Here is a 26,654-nt window from a genome sequence, read left to right as displayed (position 1 = left end):
AGCATGAGCTCTATCTGTTCAAAGTTCGCACTTTCGAAGGCTTCCTACAGCGCCACCATTTGGCCGATTGCTGTAAAAAATAATAGCACACTTCGCCACTGTAAGCTGAACACATTGATGTTTTTATTTTCATTTTCTGTCTAAGTATGTAGGAGTAGAAAGGAACCGAAGTTTTGAGGAGAACTTGATATGAAGGTTAGATATTGTCACTAGAAAAATATTGTTCCTTCGAAACAATTGTGGGCTCGCTTCAAGCCAGAAAACAATGGCTATAAAAGTACAAAATGTCAAGATCGCAGGCAGTGCTCTCTTTGACGTTACTGACGTCAAAGATTGGTCCATTTTGTTCCAAAAATGTGTTGTGCAAAAGTTGACCCGCTGGTGGCGCTATAACAGGCCAATGTAAGAAGGGTGGTATCTGCTCCTTGACCTATTGGGAATGTGCTTGCAAGATTTCACGCACATTGCAGGCTGTGTTCATGATTTGAGGTGTTTTTGGCTTTGGCCACTTTATCGCTGCTTGCAGCTATATTCATTATTATTATTTTTTTTGTGTGTGTGCACTTCATAGGCATATTAGATAAAGGTCCTTAGATTGTGTGTAGAATGTTTCATGCAAATTGCAAAAATAAATCCTAACGGGTTTAAGCGTTTCACAAACTGCTCAAAATGATATAGCGCCCCCCTTTGGCCAATTGGGGTAAGATTGGTTTTAGTGATATTTGGACTAACACTCTACATCTTTGCCAAATGCCATGAACATGTTACTTTGCATGTATGATTTAGAGGCAGAAGAATAATTTGCATAAAACTGCAATATTCATTGAATTTATTTTAAAAAGCATGTTTCAATTTTAAAGAAATCCGATCTGACAGATCTTTAGATATCGGTCCAAAGTTCACGTAAAAAAAGTTTTGTGCACGTGGAGTGAAAATTCCAGAATAAAAGCGGGTTTACGCGTTTTACAAACTGCTCAATATGGCGGAAAATCGGGGGGCGGAGCTTACTTAACAACGACACAGATGTCTTCCGCTCGAGTCAAAGCACGCGTGTAACAAGTTGCATGTCTTCAAACGAAACGAGTCATGACTTATGCCCGTTTGAAGTTTGAATTTTCAAACGCTTCGTATAGCGCCCCCCTTTGGCCGATTGGAATAAAATTGGTTTCAGTGATACTTTGACTAACCCTCCACATCTTTGCCAAATGCCATGAACGTGTAACTTTGCATGTATGATTTAGAGGCCGAAGAATAATTTGCATAAAACCGCAACATTGATTGAATTATTAATAAAATATATTTCACTTTAAAAGAAATCCGCCGAGACTAGTTTGACCGTATTGGTCCAAAGTTCATGTGAAAAAAGTTTCATGCGCGTATCGCAAAGATCCCAGGAGGAGATAGATTTTTACTGTTTTTCATATAATTCCAAATTCTGAGGGATCTAAAGATCAGAGGTCAAAAGTCAGAGCGTAAAAATTGTTCGGCATGAGGAGACGCATACGTGTATACAGGTTTCATGGCTGTACGTATAACAGAGCATGAGCTATACCTGTTCAAAGTTCGCACTTTCGAAGGCTTCCTACAGCGCCACCATTTGGCCGATTGCTGTAAAAAGTAATAGCACACGTCGCCACAGTAAGCTGAACACATTGATGTTTTTATTTTCATTTTCTCACTAAGTATGTAGGAGTAGAAAGGAACCGAAGTTTTGAGGAGAACTTGATATGACGGTTAGATATTGTCACTAGAAAAATATTGTTCCTTCGAAACAATTGTGGGCTCGCTTCAAGCCAGAAAACAATGGCTATAAAAGTACAAAATGTCAAGATCGCAGGCAGTGCTCTCTTTGACGTTACTGACGTCAAAGATTGGTCCATTTTGTTCCAAAAATGTGTTGTGCAAAAGTTGACCCGCTGGTGGCGCTATAACAGGCCAATGTAAGAAGGGTGGTATCTGCTCCTTGACCTATTGGGAATGTGCTTGCAAGATTTCACGCACATTGCAGGCTGTGTTCATGATTTGAGGTGTTTTTGGCTTTGGCCACTTTATCGCTGCTTGCAGCTATATTCATTATTATTTTTTTTTTGTGTGTGTGCACTTCATAGGCATATTAGATAAAGGTCCTTAGATTGTGTGTAGAATGTTTCATGCAAATTGCAAAAATAAATCCTAACGGGTTTAAGCGTTTCACAAACTGCTCAAAATGATATAGCGCCCCCCTTTGGCCAATTGGGGTAAGATTGGTTTTAGTGATATTTGGACTAAAACTCTACATCTTTGCCAAATGCCATGAACATGTTACTTTGCATGTATGATTTAGAGGCAGAAGAATAATTTGCATAAAACTGCAATATTCATTGAATTTATTTTAAAAAGCATGTTTCAATTTTAAAGAAATCCGATCTGACAGATCTTTAGATATCGGTCCAAAGTTCACGTAAAAAAAGTTTTGTGCACGTGGAGTGAAAATTCCAGAATAAAAGCGGGTTTACGCGTTTTACAAACTGCTCAATATGGCGGAAAATCGGGGGGCGGAGCTTACTTAACAACGACACAGATGTCTTCCGCTCGAGTCAAAGCACGCGTGTAACAAGTTGCATGTCTTCAAACGAAACGAGTCATGACTTATGCCCGTTTGAAGTTTGAATTTTCAAACGCTTCGTATAGCGCCCCCCCTTTGGCCGATTGGAATAAAATTGGTTTCAGTGATACTTTGACTAACCCTCCACATCTTTGCCAAATGCCATGAACGTGTAACTTTGCATGTATGATTTAGAGGCCGAAGAATAATTTGCATAAAACCGCAACATTGATTGAATTATTAATAAAATATATTTCACTTTAAAAGAAATCCGCCGAGACTAGTTTGACCGTATTGGTCCAAAGTTCATGTGAAAAAAGTTTCATGCGCGTATCGCAAAGATCCCAGGAGGAGATAGATTTTTACTGTTTTTCATATAATTCCAAATTCTGAGGGATCTAAAGATCAGAGGTCAAAAGTCAGAGCGTAAAAATTGTTCGGCATGAGGAGACGCATACGTGTATACAGGTTTCATGGCTGTACGTATAACAGAGCATGAGCTATACCTGTTCAAAGTTCGCACTTTCGAAGGCTTCCTACAGCGCCACCATTTGGCCGATTGCTGTAAAAAGTAATAGCACACGTCGCCACAGTAAGCTGAACACATTGATGTTTTTATTTTCATTTTCTCACTAAGTATGTAGGAGTAGAAAGGAACCGAAGTTTTGAGGAGAACTTGATATGACGGTTAGATATTGTCACTAGAAAAATATTGTTCCTTCGAAACAATTGTGGGCTCGCTTCAAGCCAGAAAACAATGGCTATTAAAGTACAAAATGTCAAGATCGCAGGCAGTGCTCTCTTTGACGTTACTGACGTCAAAGATTGGTCCATTTTGTTCCAAAAATGTGTTGTGCAAAAGTTGACCCGCTGGTGGCGCTATAACAGGCCAATGTAAGAAGGGTGGTATCTGTTCCTTGACCTATTGGGAATGTGCTTGCAAGATTTCACGCACATTGCAGGCTGTGTTCATGATTTGAGGTGTTTTTGGCTTTGGCCACTTTATCGCTGCTTGCAGCTATATTCATTATTATTATTTTTTTTGTGTGTGTGCACTTCATAGGCATATTAGATAAAGGCCCTTAGATTGTGTGTAGAATGTTTCATGCAAATTGCAAAAAAAAAATCCAAACGGGTTTAAGCGTTTCACAAACTGCTCAAAATGATATAGCGCCCCCCTTTGGCCAATTGGGGTAAGATTGGTTTTAGTGATATTTGGACTAACACTCTACATCTTTGCCAAATGCCATGAACATGTTACTTTGCATGTATGATTTAGAGGCAGAAGAATAATTTGCATAAAACTGCAATATTCATGGAATTTATTTAAAAAAGCATGTTTCAATTTTAAAGAAATCCGATCTGACAGATCTTTAGATATCGGTCCAAAGTTCACGTAAAAAAAGTTTTGTGCACGTGGAGCGAAAATTCCAGAATAAAAGCGGGTTTACGCGTTTTACAAAGTGCTCAAAATGGCGGAAAATCGAAGGGCGGAGCTTACTTAACAACGACACAGATGTCTTCCGCTCGAGTCAAAGCACGCGTGTAACAAGTTGCATGTCTTCAAACGAAACGAGTCATGACTTATGCCCGTTTGAAGTTTGAATTTTCAAACGCTTCGTATAGCGCCACCCTTTGGCCAATTGAAATAAGATTGGTTTCAGTGATATTTTGACTAACCCTCTACATCTTTGCCAAATGCCATGAACGCGTAACTTTGCATGTATGATTTAGAGGCAAAAGAATAATTTGCATAAAACCGCAATATTGATTGAATTATTAAAAAATTATATTTCACTTTAAAAGAAATCCGACCAGACAGTTTGACCGTATTGGTCCAAAGTTCATGTGAAAAAAGTTTTGTGCACTTGACGCGAAAATCCCAGGAGGAGATAGATTTTTACTGTTTTTCATATAATTCCGAATTGTGGGAGACCTAAAGGTCAGAGGTCAAAAGTTAGAGGGTAAAAGTTGTTCGGCATGAGGAGACGCATAAGTGTATACAGGTTTCATGGCTGTATTTATAACACAGCATGAGCTATACCTGTTCAAAGATCGCACTTTCGAAGGCTTCCTACAGCGCCACCATTTGGCCGATTGCTGTAAAAAGTAATAGCATACTTCGCCACAGTAAGCTGAACACATTGATGTTTTTATTTTCATTTTCTCACTAAGTATGTAGGAGTAGAAAGGAACCGAAGTTTTTTGATACTTGATATGCCTGCCTAGTATAGAAATAATGACAATATCTAAAGTGTGCTCGCCTTATAGGCGAGCCCACAATAAGGAAGATTAGGAATAGACAATACAGTAGGACAGTGTATTCTATGTGAATTCTATGTGAATATGACAGAAGAGAGAGAGTCTATGTGGGAAGGTATCGAAAGACCTGGGGCAAAGGTAAGATTTTTGAACGAATAAAAAAATGTTTTTTCATAAGAATTTACAAAAATGAAAGAAATTCCATAAATCATAAATTAGAAAACAAATGTTTAAGAAGTAGTGAAAATAGATATGAGCTACAAGCTCATAATGTGGCGCCGCGAAGCGTTGTGAGCTTGTAGATCGGCTATTTACTAATGTAGTAGTTCTATATTACTAGTTTGGGTCCTGGGCAAACGTCTATTTTCTCTTTAGGGTCTCTAGCTAAAAACGTTTGTGAACCACTGATGTAAAGTGTACACCAAATGTCTCCACCGTTCTGTAGTATTCTGTGAGAAGAGAGAGGATGGAGGTACAGTAGAGTAGCTCTGGTCCAGAGCTACGTGACAGGCGGAACAGTACTAAGGCCATGGCTACACGGAGCTGGATATTTCTGAATCTAGACATTTTTTGGTGCTGTTGGGGCTTGCAGCCACACAAAGCTGGATATTTCGGCCGTGAAGCTGGATATTTTTTAAACCAGATAAATAAGTGGAGAGATTGAAAAATATCCGATTCACTGGATCCATGTAGACAGGGAACCCGGATATCTCTGAATACTTTACTGTGTGTGTGCTTGTTAGACCTAGATATCTTTGTCGTGTGAACCTAGATATTTTTCTATGTGGATATCTGAAAAACCGGGATATATGAAATATCCAGCTCCGTGTGGACCTAGATATTTTTCTATGTGGATATCTGAAAAACCAGGATATATGAAAAATCCAGCTCCGTGTAGCCATGGCCTTGACTAGACCAGGATTTCTCAGCCCCAACGAGGGCTCAACTTCAGTCAAAATAAACTAAACTACTTCGCTACTCACCTAAACAAAGGTAGTTTTGCGTTGTTGAAAGTCTGTTCTCTGCGGTGGGAACCTCTCAGCACCCCACCCACTCTGTAAAATACATTATTTTTGTCATGAAATAAAAACGCATCCAACTCGCCCACCACTTATTTCCGGCTTGTGTCAGCGGTGGCTCGAGGTGGGTGCATTTTATTTCATGACAAAAATAATGTATTTTACAGAGTGGGTGGGGTGCTGAGAGGTTTCCCGCCACAGAGAATAGACTTTCAACAACGCAAAACTACCTTTGGTTTGGGAGTATGCGAAGTAGTTTAGTTTATTTTCACTGAAGTTGAGCTCACGTAAGGGCTGAGAAATCCTGGTCTAGTCTTGGAGTCAGCCACCTGTCAGAGCGTCAATGAGAATCGCCGACGCTCTGGACCAGAGCTAGAGGACGAGGTAGAGCGAAAGCAGCAGGAAGATACAGAATGTACAGTTTTTTCGCTATGTGCGACAAGCTTCCATAGCAGACATGCCGTCTTCTACTATGACTCCAAAATGAAATCAGTGTTGGCAACTAGGGATGGGACAATAAGCGATTATCGTTTATCGTGATAAAAAAACACTAATTTAATTTATCGTGATATCGTCCTCCGTCATGCACTGGGATCAATTCACCTTTTATTTGACAGAGCTGCATATCCTGTACCATTTAAACCCTCTATAATTGGTAAAAGGTACTTATAATATACATACTTGGTACTTTTTTTTTTTCACTCTCTATCAAATGTCTTTGCCAAAGAATAGCCGATCTACAGATAGCCGATCTACAAGCTCACATTGCGACGCGTTGTGAGCTTGTAGATCTGCGATTTTTTGGGCAAATGTTCTGCCCCAGGATAATGTATTTTGATTATCGCGATAATATCGTAAATCACGATTTCTTTGATCACAAATAATCGTGATATGAAATGTTCATATGGTCCCCACCCCTATAGTGGCGACTGAGAAGTTGAATGGGTGAAACGTGGGGGTCTCACCTGAGCAGCTGATGAGCAGGGTCTGACTGAGCCACAGCACGGCGGACAGGACCACCCCCAGCCCAACATCCATGATGTTCCTTCACCCCCGCTCCCCTTCGTCTGGTCAAACAAAAACACACACGTTTTGGTTAGAACTGACTGAAAATAACTTTGTATTTCAAGTTTAAAATGATACAAAATATTCTTTCAAAATATTACCAAATTATCTCGCGGCACCCCTGGACTGCCGTCACGGCACCCCAGGGTGCACCGTCACCCATTTTGAAAACCCCTGCTCTAAAGAGGGGCGAAGGCCCCTCTTTAGAGCCAGCTGAGTCTGTGACATTAAGGCAGGGGTGGGCAACTTTGATGATGGCGAGGGCCACTATATTTCCACCTTCACTCCAGAGGGCCACATTGCATATTGCTACGTCCTACTTTGTCATACAAAAGAAGCAAAAATAGCAGATCTGATGCGTTTTGAGCTTGTAGGTCGGCTATTTTTGCCTCTTTTGAATTGGAATCCTGAATTATTTTGTTATTTTTTAATTGGAATCCTGAAATGTAACATTTTTATTCAATTTCAAACACATTTAGTTATATACTCATGTTAACTTTATGAACTTAAATACAAATACATTGGACATAAAAAATGACATTTTAATACTACTATACTAGTCATTAAGCTACTAAGATAGACTGACAGAATTACAGAAGGTCTGACAGAAGGTCATGTTTGCATGTTTGGCAGCTGAAATCAATAATATATCATAATATATCACCTATATTAACCTGAAGGCCGCATTAAGTGAAGGTGGGGGCCGCATGTGGCCCCTGGGCCGCCAGTTGCCCATGTATGCATTAAGGGAACAGAGGGGACACTGCAGCAAAGACCCCCTCCACACACACACACACACACACACACACACACACACACACACACACACACACACACACACACACACACACACACACACACACACACACACACACACACACACACACACACACACACACACACACACACACACACACACACACACACAACGTGTTAAGTGGTTGAGCCGTAGACACTTTGGAGATGTTCAAGTGGGCCCTGATACTGAACAGACTGTGGGAACCGCTGCGCTAAGCCTCAGTTATAATTAGTTGCATGCAGTGCTCATTTTGACAGCAAATTCCTATTTAGTTTTAGTCATAGTCTTTTGAATAACATTTCATTCAGTTTTAGTCACATTTTGGTCATCTGAAAATAATTGTTTTTGTCTAGTTTTTAGTCGGCTAAATAAGATTTTAGTTGACTAAATCTACAGTTGATTTTGTCGACAAAAAAATGATTTTACACTTGGCTGCATGCTGGAAATAGACAATCTACAGGCTCACAGCGCGACATAATTTTCACAACGCAACACCCTCTTTTAGTCCACTGGATCTCTTCTCCACTAGTCCCTCCCTAACATTTCTGTCTAGTTTTTATTCATTGACGAAATTGTCAATATTAGTTTTTACATTAGTTTTTATTAGTTTCCATCAGTAAAAAAGGGTAGGCGACGAACATTTTTCGCCATAGTTTTAGTTGATGAAATCAACACCGGTTGCGTGCCAGCGTCAACAAGCACGGTAAATAGCAGATCTACAAGCTCACAGTGCATCAGAGATCTGCTATTTAGGGCATGCAACACCAGTGTGCAACCCAAGTGTACCACGGGGCTTTAGAAGACTACAACAGGTACGCCCAGCCCAGAGGCGTCAATATATGGCAAGGTATGGCAGCTGCTAGGGAAGAAAAAAATAAATGTACTTCTTAAAGGACAACTTTGTTTTTTTTACAACAAGGGTTCATATTTTAGATTGTAATTAGAGAAAATAAAGGATGAGTGTTAAAATGTTTTCATTTACTTGGTTCTATCGTCCTAGCACGTTTAGCGACTTTGATTTTAGTGGGTGGGGGCATGCGTACAAGTGGCAAAATATGTCTTTTTACACACAATAAGCCCATTCCCAAGATGCACTGCAATCTTTCATGGGCAGATGTGACTTACGGGGGCTATTATAGTGTTACTGTTAATGGTAATAAAGAAATTTGCCCCCACCCACTGAAATCAAAGTTGCTAAACGTGCTAGAACGATAGAACAAAGTAAATGAAAACATTTTAACACTCACCTTCTCTTTTCTCTCATTACAATCTAAAATATCGTCGTTGTCGGGTGAAAACCTTGTATGTCCAAAACCGTTTGTTTAGCATTTATCATTTTAAACTAGTGAAAACAGACGATCTACAAGCACACAGCGGTGTGAGGCTTGCACACTACTTTTTTGCGACAGCCTTGTATGATGAAGCAGGGCTTTACTTCGCGAAAGAACGTACAAATTTGAAACTTGGAGATACAAGGTTTCCACCCGACATCGACGATATGAACCCTTGTTGTAAAGAAAAAGTTGTCCTTTGCTAAGGTATGTTGTGTTGCCATACCTTTGCTTTTGCTGAACTGACGCCACTGCCCCCCCCCCCCCCCCCCTCTAATCTTCATGACACATTCCCTTTCCACAGCCCTTGATCTCCACCCCCCCCACAGAGATCTGTCCATCCCTCCCTCCCTCCCCAGTGCAAGTGAGTCTCTCTCTACCCGGGTTTGGAATGTCCAGCCTCTCTATACCCCACTGCGCACACATACACGCGCACACACACTCTAGAAGAGACTCTCGCGCCTCTTAATATCACTCTCTTGTCACAGTGTGTCGTTTCCTCACATGCTCACTGTAGCCTGAAGTGCTAGGGCCCCATCACATACACACATACACACACACACACACACACAAGTACGCACACGCACACACACTGGGGCATTCATGAATAGTGATTTTTAGTATTTGAATTATTCAACCTCAAAGTATTCGAATAGTCGACTATTCGACAGGACTGGCCAAACTGTCAAATATTAAGTAAGCAAGAGGCGAACATTGTGAAAACTGAAAATAGCCGATCTACATGCTCACAACGCCTCGCGTTGCAAGGTGTTGTGAGCATGTAGATCTGCTATTTTCACAATTTTTATCTGCGGAACAGAGTCACATTACCTACAATTCCAAGTGCTTGTCAGGGTGGGGGTCCCCAGTTCAAAAATATTTATTTTGGGGGTCACGGCCTAAAAAGGTAATGAGAACCCCTGGTATAGAGCATTAACAAATTCATCCACCAGGAGCATTGACAACTCATTCTTATGACTTCCTATCTAGCCAAGTTTTATAAACTATATAGTTTTTAAAGAGAAAACAATAAAATAATATAAGCGAATATTCGACTTCGGTGAACATCGTCGAATAGTGACTTTGATATTCGAATATTTGGTGAACACACTACTTTTTTGCGACAGCCTTGTATGATGAAGCAGGGCTTTACTTCGCGAAAGAACGTACAAATTTGAAACTTGGAGATACAAGGTTTCCACCCGACATCGACGATATGAACCCTTGTTGTAAAGAAAAAGTTGTCCTTTGCTAAGGTATGTTGTGTTGCCATACCTTTGCTTTTGCTGAACTGACGCCACTGCCCCCCCCCCCCTCTAATCTTCATGACACATTCCCTTTCCACAGCCCTTGATCTCCACCCCCCCCACAGAGATCTGTCCATCCCTCCCTCCCTCCCCAGTGCAAGTGAGTCTCTCTCTACCCGGGTTTGGAATGTCCAGCCTCTCTATACCCCACTGCGCACACATACACGCGCACACACACTCTAGAAGAGACTCTCGCGCCTCTTAATATCACTCTCTTGTCACAGTGTGTCGTTTCCTCACATGCTCACTGTAGCCTGAAGTGCTAGGGCCCCATCACATACACACATACACACACACACACACACACAAGTACGCACACGCACACACACTGGGGCATTCATGAATAGTGATTTTTAGTATTTGAATTATTCAACCTCAAAGTATTCGAATAGTCGACTATTCGACAGGACTGGCCAAACTGTCAAATATTAAGTAAGCAAGAGGCGAACATTGTGAAAACTGAAAATAGCCGATCTACATGCTCACAACGCCTTGCGTTGCAAGGTGTTGTGAGCATGTAGATCTGCTATTTTCACAATTTTTATCTGCGGAACAGAGTCACATTACCTACAATTCCAAGTGCTTGTCAGGGTGGGGGTCCCCAGTTCAAAAATATTTATTTTGGGGGTCACGGCCTAAAAAGGTAATGAGAACCCCTGGTATAGAGCATTAACAAATTCATCCACCAGGAGCATTGACAACTCATTCTTATGACTTCCTATCTAGCCAAGTTTTATAAACTATATAGTTTTTAAAGAGAAAACAATAAAATAATATAAGCGAATATTCGACTTCGGTGAACATCGTCGAATAGTGACTTTGATATTCGAATATTTGGTGAATGCCCTAGCACGCACGCACGCACGCACACACACACACACACACACACACACACACACACACACACACACACACACACACACACACACACACACACACACACACACACACACACACACACACACACACACACACACACACACACACACACACACACACACACACACACACACACACAGAGAGGAAGACACAGACAGAGAGACAGAAAAGAATAGAGAAGAGTGGAGGGCGATGTAATTAGGAGCATTCCTGTCTTTTTGAGCCCTGCTCTCCCTCCTACACTGGAACCTTCTCTCCTCTCCTCTCCTCTCCTCTCTGTCTCTCGGGACAGTGTTTTTTGCAGGTCTTTCAGTCCGAGTGCATCAAAAAAGCAACAGGGGTTAAGGCTTGTGATTTGCTGCGCGGAGGTGACGAAATTCCGGGGGACGGAGATACACCTAAACCTAACCTTAACCGTACCCTGCAATAGGGCATTCACCAAATATTAAAATATTCGAATATCAAAGTCACTATTCGACGTGGTTCACCGAAGTCGAACATATATATATTTCTTCATGGTTTATAAAGCTTGGCTAGATAGGAAGTCATAAGAACCCTGACAAGCACTTGGAATTGTAGGTATTACATTTAATGTGACTCTGTTCCGCAGATAAATATTGTGAAAATAGCAGATCTACATGCTCACAACGCCTCGTAACGCGAGGCGTTGTGAGCATGTAGATCGGCTATTTTCAAAATGTTCACCTCTTGCTTACTTAATATTTGACAGTTTGGCCAGTCCTGTCGAATATTCGACTATTCGAATACTTTGAGGTCGAATATTCGTGAATGCCCTACCCTGCAAGCCAAATGACGTCATGATGACGTTATGATAACGACCTCCGGTGACTCCGGTGACGTTCAGAACTCGGCCAGATCACAGCCCATATGGGGATGATCTTGATGTCATTACCAGGATGTCATATGGACTATAGGATTATTGTTACTGTTTGAAATGTTAGTTGAAATATGAGTATGTAAGGTTATATTCTGGGACATATCTGACTAATTATGATATTTATCTGGCCTCGACCGGACCCTGTCTGATTAATCCAGGATGTCCGTTTTCGTGACCAGGATTTATGTTGGTTGAAATCAGGTGATATTCTAAGGCCAAATCTGACTAGTCATGGTTTGCCTTGATCTGGACCCAATCGAGACGTCACTGATTGGTCCAGGTCCAGACCGTGCTTAATGCTGGGTAACCCTAACCTCAGTAAAACTAACGCTGGTGAATCCCACAGATTACACACACCCCAAGTGAGTTTGAAAACATGACCAATGATGAAAAACTCCCATACCTACTGGAAGAAATACAACAATGTGCGAACACAGTAGGGCTGTCCTCGACACGGGATTTTTGGGGTCGATTCGAGTCGTGGGGTTCATTCCGACGCGTCGACGAATCGTTTTATAGTCTACTTTGTGTAAAAAAAAAAGAAAAGAAAAAAGGAAAAAAAAGTGTTGCTTTAAACGTCCACATCAACATAACACAATAATACATTAAGATGATTGAATACACGGTGTTTTCGGTGATATCGGTGCGCGAGCAAAAGCGTTATCTGCATAGCAATGTTAATGTACAACACACCGTTAAAACAAATGAAACATCTCCGCTGTTCAACCCTGCCCCGTCTCTCTGCAGCGTGCCGTGCAGTAGAGATGAGACATTCGCGAACGATTCCGCTCTCTTGAACGGCTCTTTTAAATGAACGATGGGATCCAGTCCGCAGTCGCGGGACACCGAGCACTAACAGAGTAATGAGTCAGTGTCGAGAACGGATTCATTTCAGAAACGGATCATAAACAGCGGGAGGCACAGCTCCCAGCTAGAGCCCTCAGTGTGGACATGTGGACGCAAACACAGCGAAACAAACATCATCATGGATTACTTACAACACTGGAACAATTCAGAAGCACTTTAATTAGAAAATGTAACTTGTAGCCTACATTTGTGTATGTTAATTTGACTTTAGTAGATTGTTTAATTACTTTGTGGACGTGCGTCGTACGGCGTCGTGCCGGCGTCGGATGCCGTCAAAAAATGAACCGGGGCGAATTTGAGCGTCCGACGCGGAGGTTGACGTCGGCAGTGGAGCACCCTTCATTGATTAAAACGGGAGCGTTCCCAGCGTTGACGTTGACGCAACGCTCGACGCGCCCGGTGGAGCCGGGGGGTTAGGACTACAAACCATGGATTGACATCTAGACGTATGAAACAGAGCTGCTACCTTTAAATGCATTTTGAGAAAAAAATAATGCTGCTATTTGTTCCAAAACCTTTATACCCTGTATATATATATATAAAATGTCAAAATGCGACATAGCTCTGTTTACACAATGCTGTACCCCCTCCAACTGTATATCATGTTCCCCATTTTCAACTGTTTTTATTTTATTTGTGACACTTGCTTTGGCAATGCAAACGTATGTTTTCTCACGCCAATAAAGAATTGAATTGAATGCTATCCTGATGAAATGCTAAGCTGCCGATGCTGGTGAATGCTAACCTGGTGAATGTTAAAGGAGTAGTTCACCCCCAAAATGACTTTTTTTTTCTATTGATTAGTCACGCCATGGAGACTAGAGTTCAATAATATTTTTAGTTTTTTGTCGCATTCCTAAAACAAAAATGTGATAACAATAAAATTACCCCCATTCGTTCCGGACGGGGACCCGTTTCGAATCGAAACGGGTCCCCGTCCGGAATCAATGGGGGTAAATTTACTCGAATTACATTTTTGTCTTAGGAATGTGACAAAAAACAAAAAATATTATTGAACTCTAGTCTCCATGGCGTGACTAATCAATAGAAATTTTTTGGGGGTGAACTACTCCTTTAAACTGGTCGGACCGACAGTGCTTAACCAGGTTGGTTGCTTTTTTGATACACTCTGAAAGACCTGCAAAATATACTCTCCCCTGTCTCTCCTCTCTCTTTCCTCTCCTCTTTGTCTCTCTCTCCTCTCCTCTCCTCTCCTCTCCTCTCCTCTCCTCTCCTCTCCTCTCCTCTCCTCTCTCCCCCTCACAGAGTAATCCCGGCTGGCAGCCTTTGATCCAGGGTTCCTGCTTGGTAGCCGGGGTCGTGGGGCCTGACTGAAGGGGGTAGCAGTGGGGTTTGGGGGGAGGGGGGGGGGGTCAACAATGGCCGCCCAGCTGTGATATTCACACTGGCACTCGAGATGACTCGGAGAACGGACGGACGGACGGACGGACGGATGGACGGCACAGACAGAGAGGCACCCAAGGCTGCAACGCCAACCCGACAGCGTGTCGCAGGTCTGAATCCTGTTCCCGACGACCTTCACTGTGTGTCACTCCCCATCTCTCTCTCTCCCGTTGTACTTTCAGACGACTGTTCACTATCAATAGAGGCAGAAATATACCCCCAAAATGACTACTGTTCACTATCAATAGAGGCAGAAATATACCCCCAAAATGACTACTGTTCACTATCAATAGAGGCAGAAATATACCCCCAAAATGACTACTGTTCACTATCAATAGAGGCAGAAAAAGATCCCCAAAATGTCTTTAAAAAAAGCAATGCGCGTGACATCATCATCATAGCCGGAAGTTATGTGGGAACGCCTACTGAGTGGCAAAAAACTACTTTCTGGCCTTGACAGCCCATACATCCAGAAAGCAAAGTCCTATCTGATTGCATTAAACAACATTAAACGAAGTTAAACTCACTTTGCCACTCGATTTTCCATTCACTTTATGCATGCGCATACGCAAATGTTTAATTAAGAACCACTGGTTTAACAACATCAGGAAATAAGCCCAAATAAGCAGATACAAGCCCACAAAACGCAGATATACAAGCTTATAACACACTGTGATCCATTTGGAGGCACTGCATGATACATACTGTGCAATCCATAGGTTAAAGTGGAACACAGTACTTTTACACTAATGTGTAAGAATTCCTCATTCTTCATTTCCGCCCAAATATCCTCTCATGTCGTCTCTGTCGGGTGTAAACCTCGTTATTATTAGCTATTACGTTCTTACGAAAGTTATGAAAACGAACTTACGAAAAAGCACACAAAGTTAAAATATGGAAATAAGAGGTTTCTGCCCAACAGCAACGATATATAAGTGGAATTTGCCGTGGTGGGGGTTTAGACATTATATTTACATGTCATTTTTAGAAACTCAACAGATGAAAAGGCAATGGATGGAAATGAAATAATGTAGGCTGTGGATTATGGAAGGACCTAGCTCTGGTCCAGAGCATCAGCTGCACTGACGCTCTGACAGTCCCGTCGCTAAATGACTAGACTACAAGCGCTCAACTCGAGTCAAAAACATAAACTAAACTACTTCACTACTCACCAAACCAAAGTCTTATTCTCCGCGGTGGAAAACCTCTCAGCACCCACTCTGTAAAATACATTACTTTTGTCATGAAATAAAACGCGCCCACCTCCAGCCACCCAGCGGCCACCGCAGACACACCGGTTCACAACCCGGGAAATAAGCGGCGGTTCGAGTTGGATGTGTTTTATTTCATGACAAAAATAATGTATTTTACAGAGTGGGTGGGGTGCTGAGAGGTTTCCCAACGCAGAGAATAGACTTTTCAACAACGCAAAACTACCTTTGGTTTGGTGAGTAATGAAGTAGTTTAGTTTATTTTGACTCAAGTTGAGCGCTCGTAGGGCGTCAATACTTAATAAACTTGACTTTTCACTTAGTCTGCTCTTTTTCCCCTCTACACCAAATCTCTTTGCCGAAAATAGCCGATCTACTATTTTTGGCTAAAGTTCAAGTGGTTAATATTAAAAATATATAATCACTCAAAAGATTTGGAGGACCCCCTGTAGTAACTCTGAGGACCCCCTAGGGGTCCCGGACCCCCTGTTGAAGACCCCTGCCATAGACTCAAGCAGGTCAGCGCAACGAGCACATGTTTGTTTTCTTGTTGTCTGTGAACATACTGCTAAATACCAAGCATGCGCGCGCGATCACACACACACCCACGCACACGCGCGAGCGCGCACACACACACGTCAGCCTGTGAGAAGGAGGCAGGAAATAATAAACTCTGGCAGTCCCTAGCTCACGCCCCCCTCTCAGCCCCAGTTCAAAGGTCACCGAGGACCAGAGAGAAAAGGGTGAACCAGCGGGTGTCTGCTGGCCCGGGCCCTGCCCCCAGAGGTCACCACTGAGACCCCCGAAACAAACAAACACACACACACACACACACACACACACACACACACACACACACACACACACACACACACACACACACACACACACACACACACACACACACACACACACACACACACACACACAGCGACTCCATACTCTGCCCACACAGGTGCAAAAGCAGTTAAAAGAATAACAGCCATCTTGTTAAAGAGTAAGCGAGCCTTTAATATAGCAGCTCTCCAAACAGCTACAAAGTGCTTTTATTGTCATCAAACACAGTGGAAGGATGGGTAAGGAATGGAACCGCAATCAAAACAACCCACACATGAACTAAAAACATTACAACATGAATAAGGAGCTTCAAGGCGCTTTGTAAAAAAGTCTATTCGTCTCCCCCCCCCCCCCCGGGCTTTGAGGCTGTTCCAAGATCCCGGCGGGGCCGCGTTTCGCCTTTAAACGCCGCGCTCCGTTGAAAAAGAATCTTTTCGCTTTTATCCCAAACACAACTACTTTATAACGTGTCCGCGGAGTGACGCGCCGCCGACATCTCGAGCGTGGGACAGGACGCACGGAGCTGCGTGCGCGCCGCACACACGCCACACGTGCGCGTGCCGTGCATGCATGCGTCTCCGCCTGCTTCTCCAAGCGGATCAAACCCACATCTTAATGGGCTAGCGTTTCCAACTTCCCACGAGTCGCAACAGGCCCTGCACAGCGCGCACGCTGCCCCTATTGCCATCAGTGGAAACTATCTCGCTCTCTCTCTGTTGGTCTCTCTCTCTGTCTCTCTGTCTGTCTCTCTCTCTCTCTGCCGGAATAATAATATATAATTACAATAATAACAACGGCGCTATAAAAACGCACAGCAAGAGACGGCGGGCATAACTGGCACATGGCAACGGTGGGAGCGCAGAAACCGATATTGTAACTCTTTCTCTCTCGCGCTGTATCTCTAGCGCAGGGGCGTCAATTGGGTATGGCAGGGGTATGCAGCTGCCATAGCATGGGTCCAGGGGGGGAAATAAAAGTTACTTTTAAATATAAATCCATGAATGTCTCTTTGTCTATCTGTGCTGGTTATTATGTTGTTACATTACAGTAAAATAACTACAAATCCAAAGTTTTACAAAATGGTCACTTTAACAAGGTATTATAATTATATTCTCCACACTTGTATTCTCCCCATCTTGACAAAATGGTATATTCCCAGGTTCCGCAGGTCAGCTGCACAGGTGCAATGCATTACACAGCCTGGAACAACCGTTCCAGGCTGCCATATCCAGCCCAAGAAACCGTAGAAACGGGAGAAAGAATAAAATGTACTTCTTAAAATAAATGTATCATGCCTCTTGCTAAGGTATGGCAACATGACTGGTGTCTTGCACGCGCTGAAGTGACGCCATTGCTCCGTCGTTCTCTGTCTCTATGTCTCCATGTATGTCTGTCTCAAGTGTCTGTCTGTCTGTCTGTCAGTCTCAAGTCTCTGTCTGTCAGTCTGTCTCCTCCATAACACGGTAACATTATGAGCGTTCATTTAATTCTGAGCTCTCGGTTAAAACTACCACTTATGCATGTACCCCTCTAGCTATACAAGGGTTACACTGGGTGCCCCTGTGTAAAATAAAACTCTCTCACACGCACACGCATGCACACACGCATGCACACGCGCGCGCGCACACACACACACACACACACACACACACACACACACACACACACACACACACACACACACACACACACACACACACACACACACACACACACACACACACACACACACACACACACACACACACACACACACACACACACACACAGCTGCCTAATATATCTGGCCCACACATCTGGCGTGACGAGGAAGCACAGGGGCATCGTTCCTACTTTCTTTTTTTCTTATTCTTATCTGGTTGCTTTTTTTCTTTTTTCTCCTGACATCCGCCAGCATGTAGCCAGCCTTAAAAGAAATGTAAAAAAAAGGCAGACAGACAGACAGACAGACAGACAGACAGACAGACAGACAGACAGAGGGATATCTGGTATCCTCCATCACAGAGACAGAGCACGGTGATGCAGGCGGCTGACTGGCTGCTTCCTTCTCCTCCCAGACAGAGGCGTCAATTGGTTATGGCAAGGTATGGCAGCTGCCATACCTTGGCTATACAGGAAAAAAAAGATTCATCATGCCTGTTGCTGAGGTATGGCAACATGACTGGTGTCTTGCACGCGCGCGCGAAGACACCAGTCACGTTGCCATACCTTAGCTTTTTGCTGAGCTGACGCCACTGCTCCCAGACAACACCTGAATGGAATGTCGCCTCCATTCACAAAAAACGGCACAAAGAGAGGTCACCTTCTTGTCGAGTGACAGCGCTGTTCCCCCGTGCTCGCTCGCCCAACACCGACCTTCACCACGGAGCTTCAAAAGCTCCTTTCATGCTTCGAGCGAACATGTTGGTTCCTCGAGAAAATTAATAAATAAATAAATAAACGTTTTCCTAACTGGAAACTGAAAAGTGTTGACGCAACACTTTTTCCAACAAAAAAAAGAAAACGTTGTCGCACAACACTTTCTCTCACCCCAAACATAAATTAGACTCAAGCCAACTCCTCTTATTAAAGAGGTGGTGCCATAGTTTTGCACTTTTTTCTGGTTTTCATGTGTCTAGGAGGTTGACAGTACTTCATTAGACCCGCTGGTGTGGTTGTGATGAGCAATTATGTATTCTCTTTTGTATTTGTTTTTTTTTCCAGGAAGCTGACAACTTGTGGGTCAAAAGTGACGATCCAAAAACACAGATAAAATGACATCATATAAATCAACCCCTCCCCTTTTACCATTCACCCAACACTGTGGGTGTGGTTAACTTCAGCTGGGTCACCACCCACCATGACAACCAAGCATGAAGAGGTGGGTGTGGCCACATAAAAAAACAATTTTAACTCTTTCTGTACACCTTTTTTGGAAAAAATCTTCCTCCTAGTATAATCATAATACCTGATAATCATGTTTTATGGTGGGAAAAATCATCTTTAAGCTCTGTCCTTTCCTACTCCTGTCCCTCCTCTACTCTCTATCTCTTCTCCTCAATTAAGTTTTCGTAGACCTAGATAGATAGATAGATAGATAGATAGATAGATAGATAGATAGATAGATAGATAGATAGATAGATAGATAGATAGATAGATAGATAGATAGATAGATAGATAGATACCTTTATTATCCCAAGGGGGAAAATCAGTTGCCCAGAGGCAGCACAGCAGTATAAGGTTATTTACAAAGTTACAGAGAAGTATGAAAAAGATAAAAGAAAAAACAAGAACAGAGTACAGAGTACAGTAAGTACAGTAAGAGCAAGGTACAACAAGAAAGGGAACAAATAATATATATAAATATATACATAAAGTGTCCTCAAGCACAACTATCAATACAGTGCCCAAATCAAAGTGACCATAACAGTCAATGCTAGTTAGTGCAACAAGTATCTCTACATCATGTCAAACACAAGCGGAAATACTAAAAAGAACTACTAACACAACCTAATGGTGCAGTGTCCAAAGTCAAGGCGATAAAAACAACTAGCAAAAGACAAAAAAAACAAAACAAGAAAGGGTGATGCCGCAAGAGCACCCTCCCTGGAAGGTCCTTGGAGGTCAGAGTCAGTGCAGATATAGTTCCAGTAAAAAAAAAGAAAAAAGGCTACCGTCGTCCTACGTTAGGAAGGTAGTCCTTGTCAATCGACCGCTGTGACCGTAGTTGCTTATTTCCTAACCTGTATACTTTTGATTAGTCCAGCATCCAGCCTATATGGCCTTGGATGTGCGTGCCCTTTTGGCAGTTTTTCAGCCTTTAGATTTCCTTATTTCTCTCTTAAAACACTGCACCTCATCCTCTCCTCTCCCGTCTCTCCCTCACCCGCACTCCTTCACAATCTTCTGTTACTTTCTGTTTTTGCACTTAAAAGCGAAGCGCGGGGGGACCAACCATACGCAGCCGTTTCTCAGGGCGCGGTGCCGGGGGTGGGGGGTGGGGGGTTACAGCCGCCATAAAAGCTCGGAAACATCCTGCTCTCGAAAGCCGATACGCAGACGAAGAAGCGGAGGACAGTTCATGAAAATAAGTGGAGTGAGTCGCCGTTGGCAGCAAGTTCAAGTGGAAAAGTCCCCCGTTCTTTTTTTTTCTCTCTTTCTTTCGCCCTTTTTTTCTCTCTTTCGGTTTTAGTTGTGCGTTTGACCCGAGAAGAATGTTTGTCAAACATTTGACTGACATCTAGACAGCGCGTGTGAAAAGACGGGGGGGGGGGGGTGGGGGGGGAGTGGAGTGAGCAACAGACTCCTTCTTAGTGTCTTACTATAGTGTCACTCATTTAGTACCTCGTCCAACACCCCATCTCTCTCTCTCTCTCTCTCTCTCTCTCTCTCTCTGATGTCAAACAGCACTTCCATCTTCTCTAGAGCAGGGGTCTTCAACAGGGGGTCCGGGACCCCTAGGGGGTCCTCAGAGTTACTACAGGGGGTCCTCCAAATCTTTGTGTGATAGAAACTTTTTTCTTCCTTTTTTATATTAACCACTTTGAACCCTAACATCCATATTCTTAGAACTTTATCCAAACATAGCAGATCTACAAGCTCACAACGCCTCGCAGTTGTGAGCTTGTAGATCTGCTATTTTTGACAAAGAGGTTTGGTGTAGAGGGGATAAAGAGCAGACCAAGTATGGAGTGAAAGGTTAAGTTTATTAAGTATTGACGGTTCAAGTGGTTAAATATCTGAAAACACAAATTGACATGAATCCAATTCCAAAATACACGATGATTTGTGCTGTCAAACAATGAAACTATATGGAATCTATGAACAGGTTGTGGGGGTCCCTGCTTCATCTCTCTCTCAACTAAGGGATCCTTGGCCTGAAAACGTTGAAGACCCCCTGCTCTAGATGGATTGCTAGGATGACAAGTATCGCCCAGATTGTTTTCCCGGCACAATGTCCTCGCAAGTATAACACAAAACTACCACATACAGGTCATCCGCATCATCTGCTCACTTAGGGCAGTGGTTCTCAACTTTTCAGGCCGCGACCCCCACAATAATCATTTTAACAGGGGACCCCCCCCCCCCCCCCCACCCTGACGAGTACTAAGAGTATTGAGGACTTACATTTTGTACAACACGGTTCCATTGTGAAAATAGCAGATCTACATGCTCACAACGCCTCGCGATCGGCTATTTTCACAATTTCTGCCCCTAATATTTCACAATTTGGCCAATGTTTAAATTTGTCATTTTGTCAAAAAGTCCTTAAATTGCCACTTTAGACTGTGCAGATAGATACCCTCTTAACTTTATGTTGGTTTGTTTACCGTTGAGTGAGAAAACAAGGTTTCACATTAAGTTAATCATCTGGGGACCCCCCAAAATAATTTGGGGACCGCCCCCTGGGGGTCCTGACCCACAGGTTGAGAACCACTGACTTACGGGACAAGAAGTGACCCCCCCCCCCCAGTGAGGATAAACACTCTGACAGCCCGTCCCTGGGTATATTTCCTCATAGGTGTGTGTGTGCACGTGCAGTTAAAGAAGGTATTACCACCTGCACTTTGGCAACCGCTTTCATTTCAGCCTTATTCTCAGCCACCACTACACCCTCCTGCCCCCCACAACCCCCCATTTCAGGGCGAAGGGGGAGGAGCCATATCTACCGTGTCATATTGGGTAAACAAGGACAAAAGGCAACACGGCGCCGCATCAAGGATGGGGGGGGGATGGGGGGGATGGTGGGGGGCTAGAGGAAGAGCAGAACGTGTTCCCAACTGGTACTTCTGACAAACTGACTGACTGGCCAAGGGAAAAGACCCCCCACCCCCCCACCCCTGTCTTTCTTCACAAAGGGCCATTCCAGGCTTTAATATTTCTTTGGAGCCCTCAGCCCGAATCCCAGAGACAAAAGAGAGAGAGAGAGAGCAAGAGCTGTTCCTTATTAAAATGTGATTGATTATGATTAAACATTTGGCATTCACTCATTTTAGCAAATGATCAGGGGTTGGAAAATGTTAGCCGTTAATGTTAACCCCCCTTTTTTCCGGGACCCCTAGGGGGTCCTCAGAGTTACTACAGGGGGTCCTCCGAATCTTTGTGTGATAACTAAAACATGTTATATTAACGATTTGAACCATAGCGTCCATATTCTGAGAACTTTAGGCAAAAAATAGCAGATCTATATATAAGTGGATCTACAAGTTTGTAGATCGGCTATTTTCGGCATATCGTTGGTGTAGAGGGGAAAAAGAGCGGACCAAGTACAGAGTGAAAGGTCAAGTTTATTAAGTATTGACAGTTGAAGTGGTTAAATATCTGAAAACACAAATTGACATGAATCCAAAATACACTGATGATTGTGCTGTCAAACAATGAAACTATATGGAATCTATGAACAGGTTGTGCTTCATCTCTCTCTCTCAACTAAGGGGTCCTTGGCCTGAAAATGTTGAAGACCCCTGGTATAGGTTCTCCAGCCTACTGGATGTGTACAGTATGTTTTCACACCTGTCTCCATGGTGACTGATAAACATATCGTTGCATATCGAGCAGAAACCATGTATCTCCATACTGCAACTTTTTATGATTATTTCCGGGGTACAGACTTGAACCAGTTTCTTTCATTTAAAAAAATATTTAGTATCATTTTAAACTTGAAATACAAAGTTATTTTCAGTCAGTTCTAACCAAAATGGCTATTATCTCAACGTTTTCCTCGCAACGTAATCACTAAAATATCGTCACTGTCGGGCAGAAACCTCGCATCTCCAAGTTTCAAATGTGTACGGCTTTTGGTAAAGCAAAGCCCTGCTTCATCATACAAGACTGTCGCACAAAACTATTGAAAACAGCCGATCTACAAGCACACAACGCTTCGCATGGCGAGGCGTTGTGTGCTTGTAGATCGGCTGTTTTCACTAGTTTAGTACATTTTATAGATGATAAATACAAAACGAACGATTTTGGTCAAACAAGGTTTACACCTGACAACGACGATATGCTATAAATACTGTATAAGGTGCTAGGAGTGAAAATTATAATGTAGGGGTGGCCTCCGATTAAAACAAAATATTTATGGGGTGCCCTGAGACAAAAAAAAACGTTTGGGAACCCCTGGGTTAGACAAACTGGACCGCTCAACAAGAGCAGATGTCATACAGACTACGTAACGCAAAGTGACTTCCTCTAATTCACCAGGAACCTATTTCAGATAAGGGATGGGACGATAAGCGATATTATTGTTTATTGTGATAAAAAGCACTCATGATAATCGTATCGTGGAGATTTCATTTATCGTGATATCGTGCTCCGTCATGCACTGGGATCAATTCATCTTTTATTTGCCGAGCTGCATATCCGGTACCACTTAAACCCTCTATAACTGGTAAAAGGTACTTATAACACAGTATATGTATACGTCTTTTTTTTCACTCTTTTTCACTCTCTATCAATTGTCTTTGACAAAAAATAGACGATCCACAAGCTCACAGCTGCGTCGCAACGCAACGCGTTTTGAGCTTGTAGATCTGCAAATTTTTTTGGCAAATGTTCCCCGGGATAATGGATATTTTGATTATCGCGATAATATCGTAAATCGCAATTTCTTTGGTTACAATGATCGCGATATGAAATGTTCATATCGTCCCATCCCTATAAGTAACGTAAAGTCACTTCCTCAACAAATTCATCAGGAACCCATTTCAGACAGAGTCTCATTCAGCGCCCCGGACAGTAAATCCAAGATTCACCTCCAATAAGACAGAAGCAGAGGGATTCAAACGTCTGAACACTAAAAACAACAGCTTGCAATTCATCTACTTCCTCATAAGGAAATGAACACGATGACGACAGCTCCGTGGTGCACACACACACACACATCGGAACCGGCACTCAAAGAGAGGCGGGCCGTCTTTGTAACTCACTCATCTTTGTAACTCACTCATCTTTGTAACTCACTCATCCGCCGTGTTGAAATTAATATCTGGAGGAAGTCAAATATGAACCAGGCGTCACACATAAATAGGAAGCCAGCAGGCGCGAGAGAGAGAGAGAGAGAGAGAGAGAGCAAGTCTTTTCTGGCATGATGGTCTAATCTGACCTGTGTGTGTGTGTGTGTGTGTGTGTGTGTGTGTGTGTGTGTGTGCACTGAAGCTGACTCACATGCTATATACACCCCCCCCCTCCCCAAAAAAAGAAAACCTGTCGGCACTCGCCTCACACACTGCTGACAGAGGATATGCAGCGCACACATTCCATCCTTCACAAAGCCAGTCAGAGAGAGAGAGAGAGAGAGAGAGAGAGAGAGAGAGAGAGAGAGAGGGATGGAGAGAGAAAGAGAGGGATGGAGAGAGAAAGAGAGGCATAGAAAGAGAGAGAGAGACAGAGGAAGGGAGGAAGGGAGTGAGGGGGGAGGGGTAACGGAAGAAGACAAGAGAGAGACACACGCAGGGATGACAACAATAGGACACTAAAACAGAGCAAAGGGAAGAGCAGCAGACCATTATAGCCATCGCCCATTTTGGTTGTGGGACAACCGTTGTACACCAGAGTATAAAGCAGGCTTAAGGAAGGTGACATATCGTTGTTGTCGGGTGGAAACCTTGTATGTCCAAATCTGTTCCTTTTTATCATTTAAAAGAAATGAACTAAACTAGTGAAAACAGCCGATCTACAAGCACACAACGCCTCGCGATGCTGTTTTCACTACTTTTGTGCGAAGGCCTTGTCTGATGAAGCAGGACTTAACTTCGCGAAAAAAACGTACAAATTTGAAACTTGGAGATACAAGGTTTCTGCCGACAGTGACAACATGCAGTTGCTCTCTGTCGAGCAGAAGCCTCGTACAGTATATGCATATTTTTACGTGTTTTTCCCCCCTTTAATGAATTAATTTAGGCCTACTACTTCAGTGGTTCTCAAACTTTAAAATTCCAAGGTCTCCCCTTTACTCTGACAGCATATAAATAGATTCAAATGGACCCGTTAGGGTAGGGTTCTTTTTTTTTCTATTTGTATGCTGTCAGAGTTACAGAGCTCTATGGTCGATTTGGACCCCTCAGAGTCCCTGGAATCCACTTCGAGAACCACTGTACAACTTGATCGTTCTATAGCGCGAGCATTTTGCTTCAAAGTTATTTTTTTTATTTTGAATAAGTAACAGTTTGAGGTTTCCAGGCGACAAAGACGTGAATAGTTATCGTAGGTACATTTTTACACAGCGCTTTTTTATCCAAAGCGCTTTCCATAGATTGTGTATATTAGCCTACATTCACCCATTCACAAACACATTCAGACAACGACGGAAGAGGAAACCATGTAAGGCACCCGGTATCCAACTGGGAACTTTGCGGTCCCCATCCGGACGCTCTACCGGGCCACCCTACCCACTGAGCCACTTGCGTAAGTTCAGCCAAAGCTAAGGTATGGCAAAGATGGGAGGACTGGAAGTCCTCATGGAAAAGAGGCATTACATTTTGTATAACACGGTTCTATTGTGAAAATAGCAGATCTACATGCTCACAACGCCTCGCAGTAGATTGGCTATTTTCACAATGTCTGAAAAAAACGAGTTTTGTCAGTTTTTTTACACAGGTTTCTACGGTTTCTTGGGCTGGATATGGCAGCCTGGAACGGTTGTTCAAGTACAGCTAAACTTAGCATGTTAGTAAACGTACCACAATTAACAATAATGCATTGCACCTGTGCAGCTGACCTATGGAACCTGGGAATATACCATTCTGTCAAGATGGGGAAGATACAAGTGTGGAGAATTTAATTCTAATACCTTGTTACATTTTGCATTTGTAGTTATTTTAACTGTAATTTAACAACATAACCAGCACAGATATACAAAGAGACATTCATGGATTTATATTTTAAAGTAACTTGTATTCTCTCCCCTGGACCCAGAGTATGGCAGCTGCATACCCCTGCCATACCCAATTGATGCCCTTGCGTACACACACACACACACACACACACACACACACACACACACACACACACACACACACACACACACACACACACACACACACACACACACACACACACACACACACACACACACACACACACACACACACACACACACACACACACACACACACGTCCTACTACTGTACCTACTGTATGAACATGAAGTGGGCTGAAAGGCCCTGCTGAGACCAGGACTAACTATAAGAACTGTTCTATTGGTTCCCCTTG

General features: G+C 42.9%; 1 protein-coding gene across 1 annotated transcript in view; it reads right to left on the bottom strand.

Moving 5' to 3' along the window:
• cdon (cell adhesion associated, oncogene regulated) overlaps positions 1-26,654 on the bottom strand; it is an 89,425-nt gene that overhangs the window by 46,038 nt on the left and 16,733 nt on the right. The window contains exon 2 of the mRNA XM_080731621.1: positions 6,831-6,932. Within this exon, the coding sequence (XP_080587747.1) occupies positions 6,831-6,903 (73 nt within the window). The 5' untranslated portion in view covers positions 6,904-6,932. The remainder of the gene's footprint in view (positions 1-6,830; positions 6,933-26,654) is intronic.

The sequence above is a fragment of the Nannobrachium achirus genome, assembly GCF_963921795.1.
Source record: "Nannobrachium achirus genome assembly, chromosome: 8".
NCBI classification, from domain to species: domain Eukaryota; kingdom Metazoa; phylum Chordata; class Actinopteri; order Myctophiformes; family Myctophidae; genus Nannobrachium; species Nannobrachium achirus.
The sequence above is the reverse complement of the archived record's forward strand: the minus strand, read 5'-3'. Positions and strand labels throughout refer to the sequence as shown.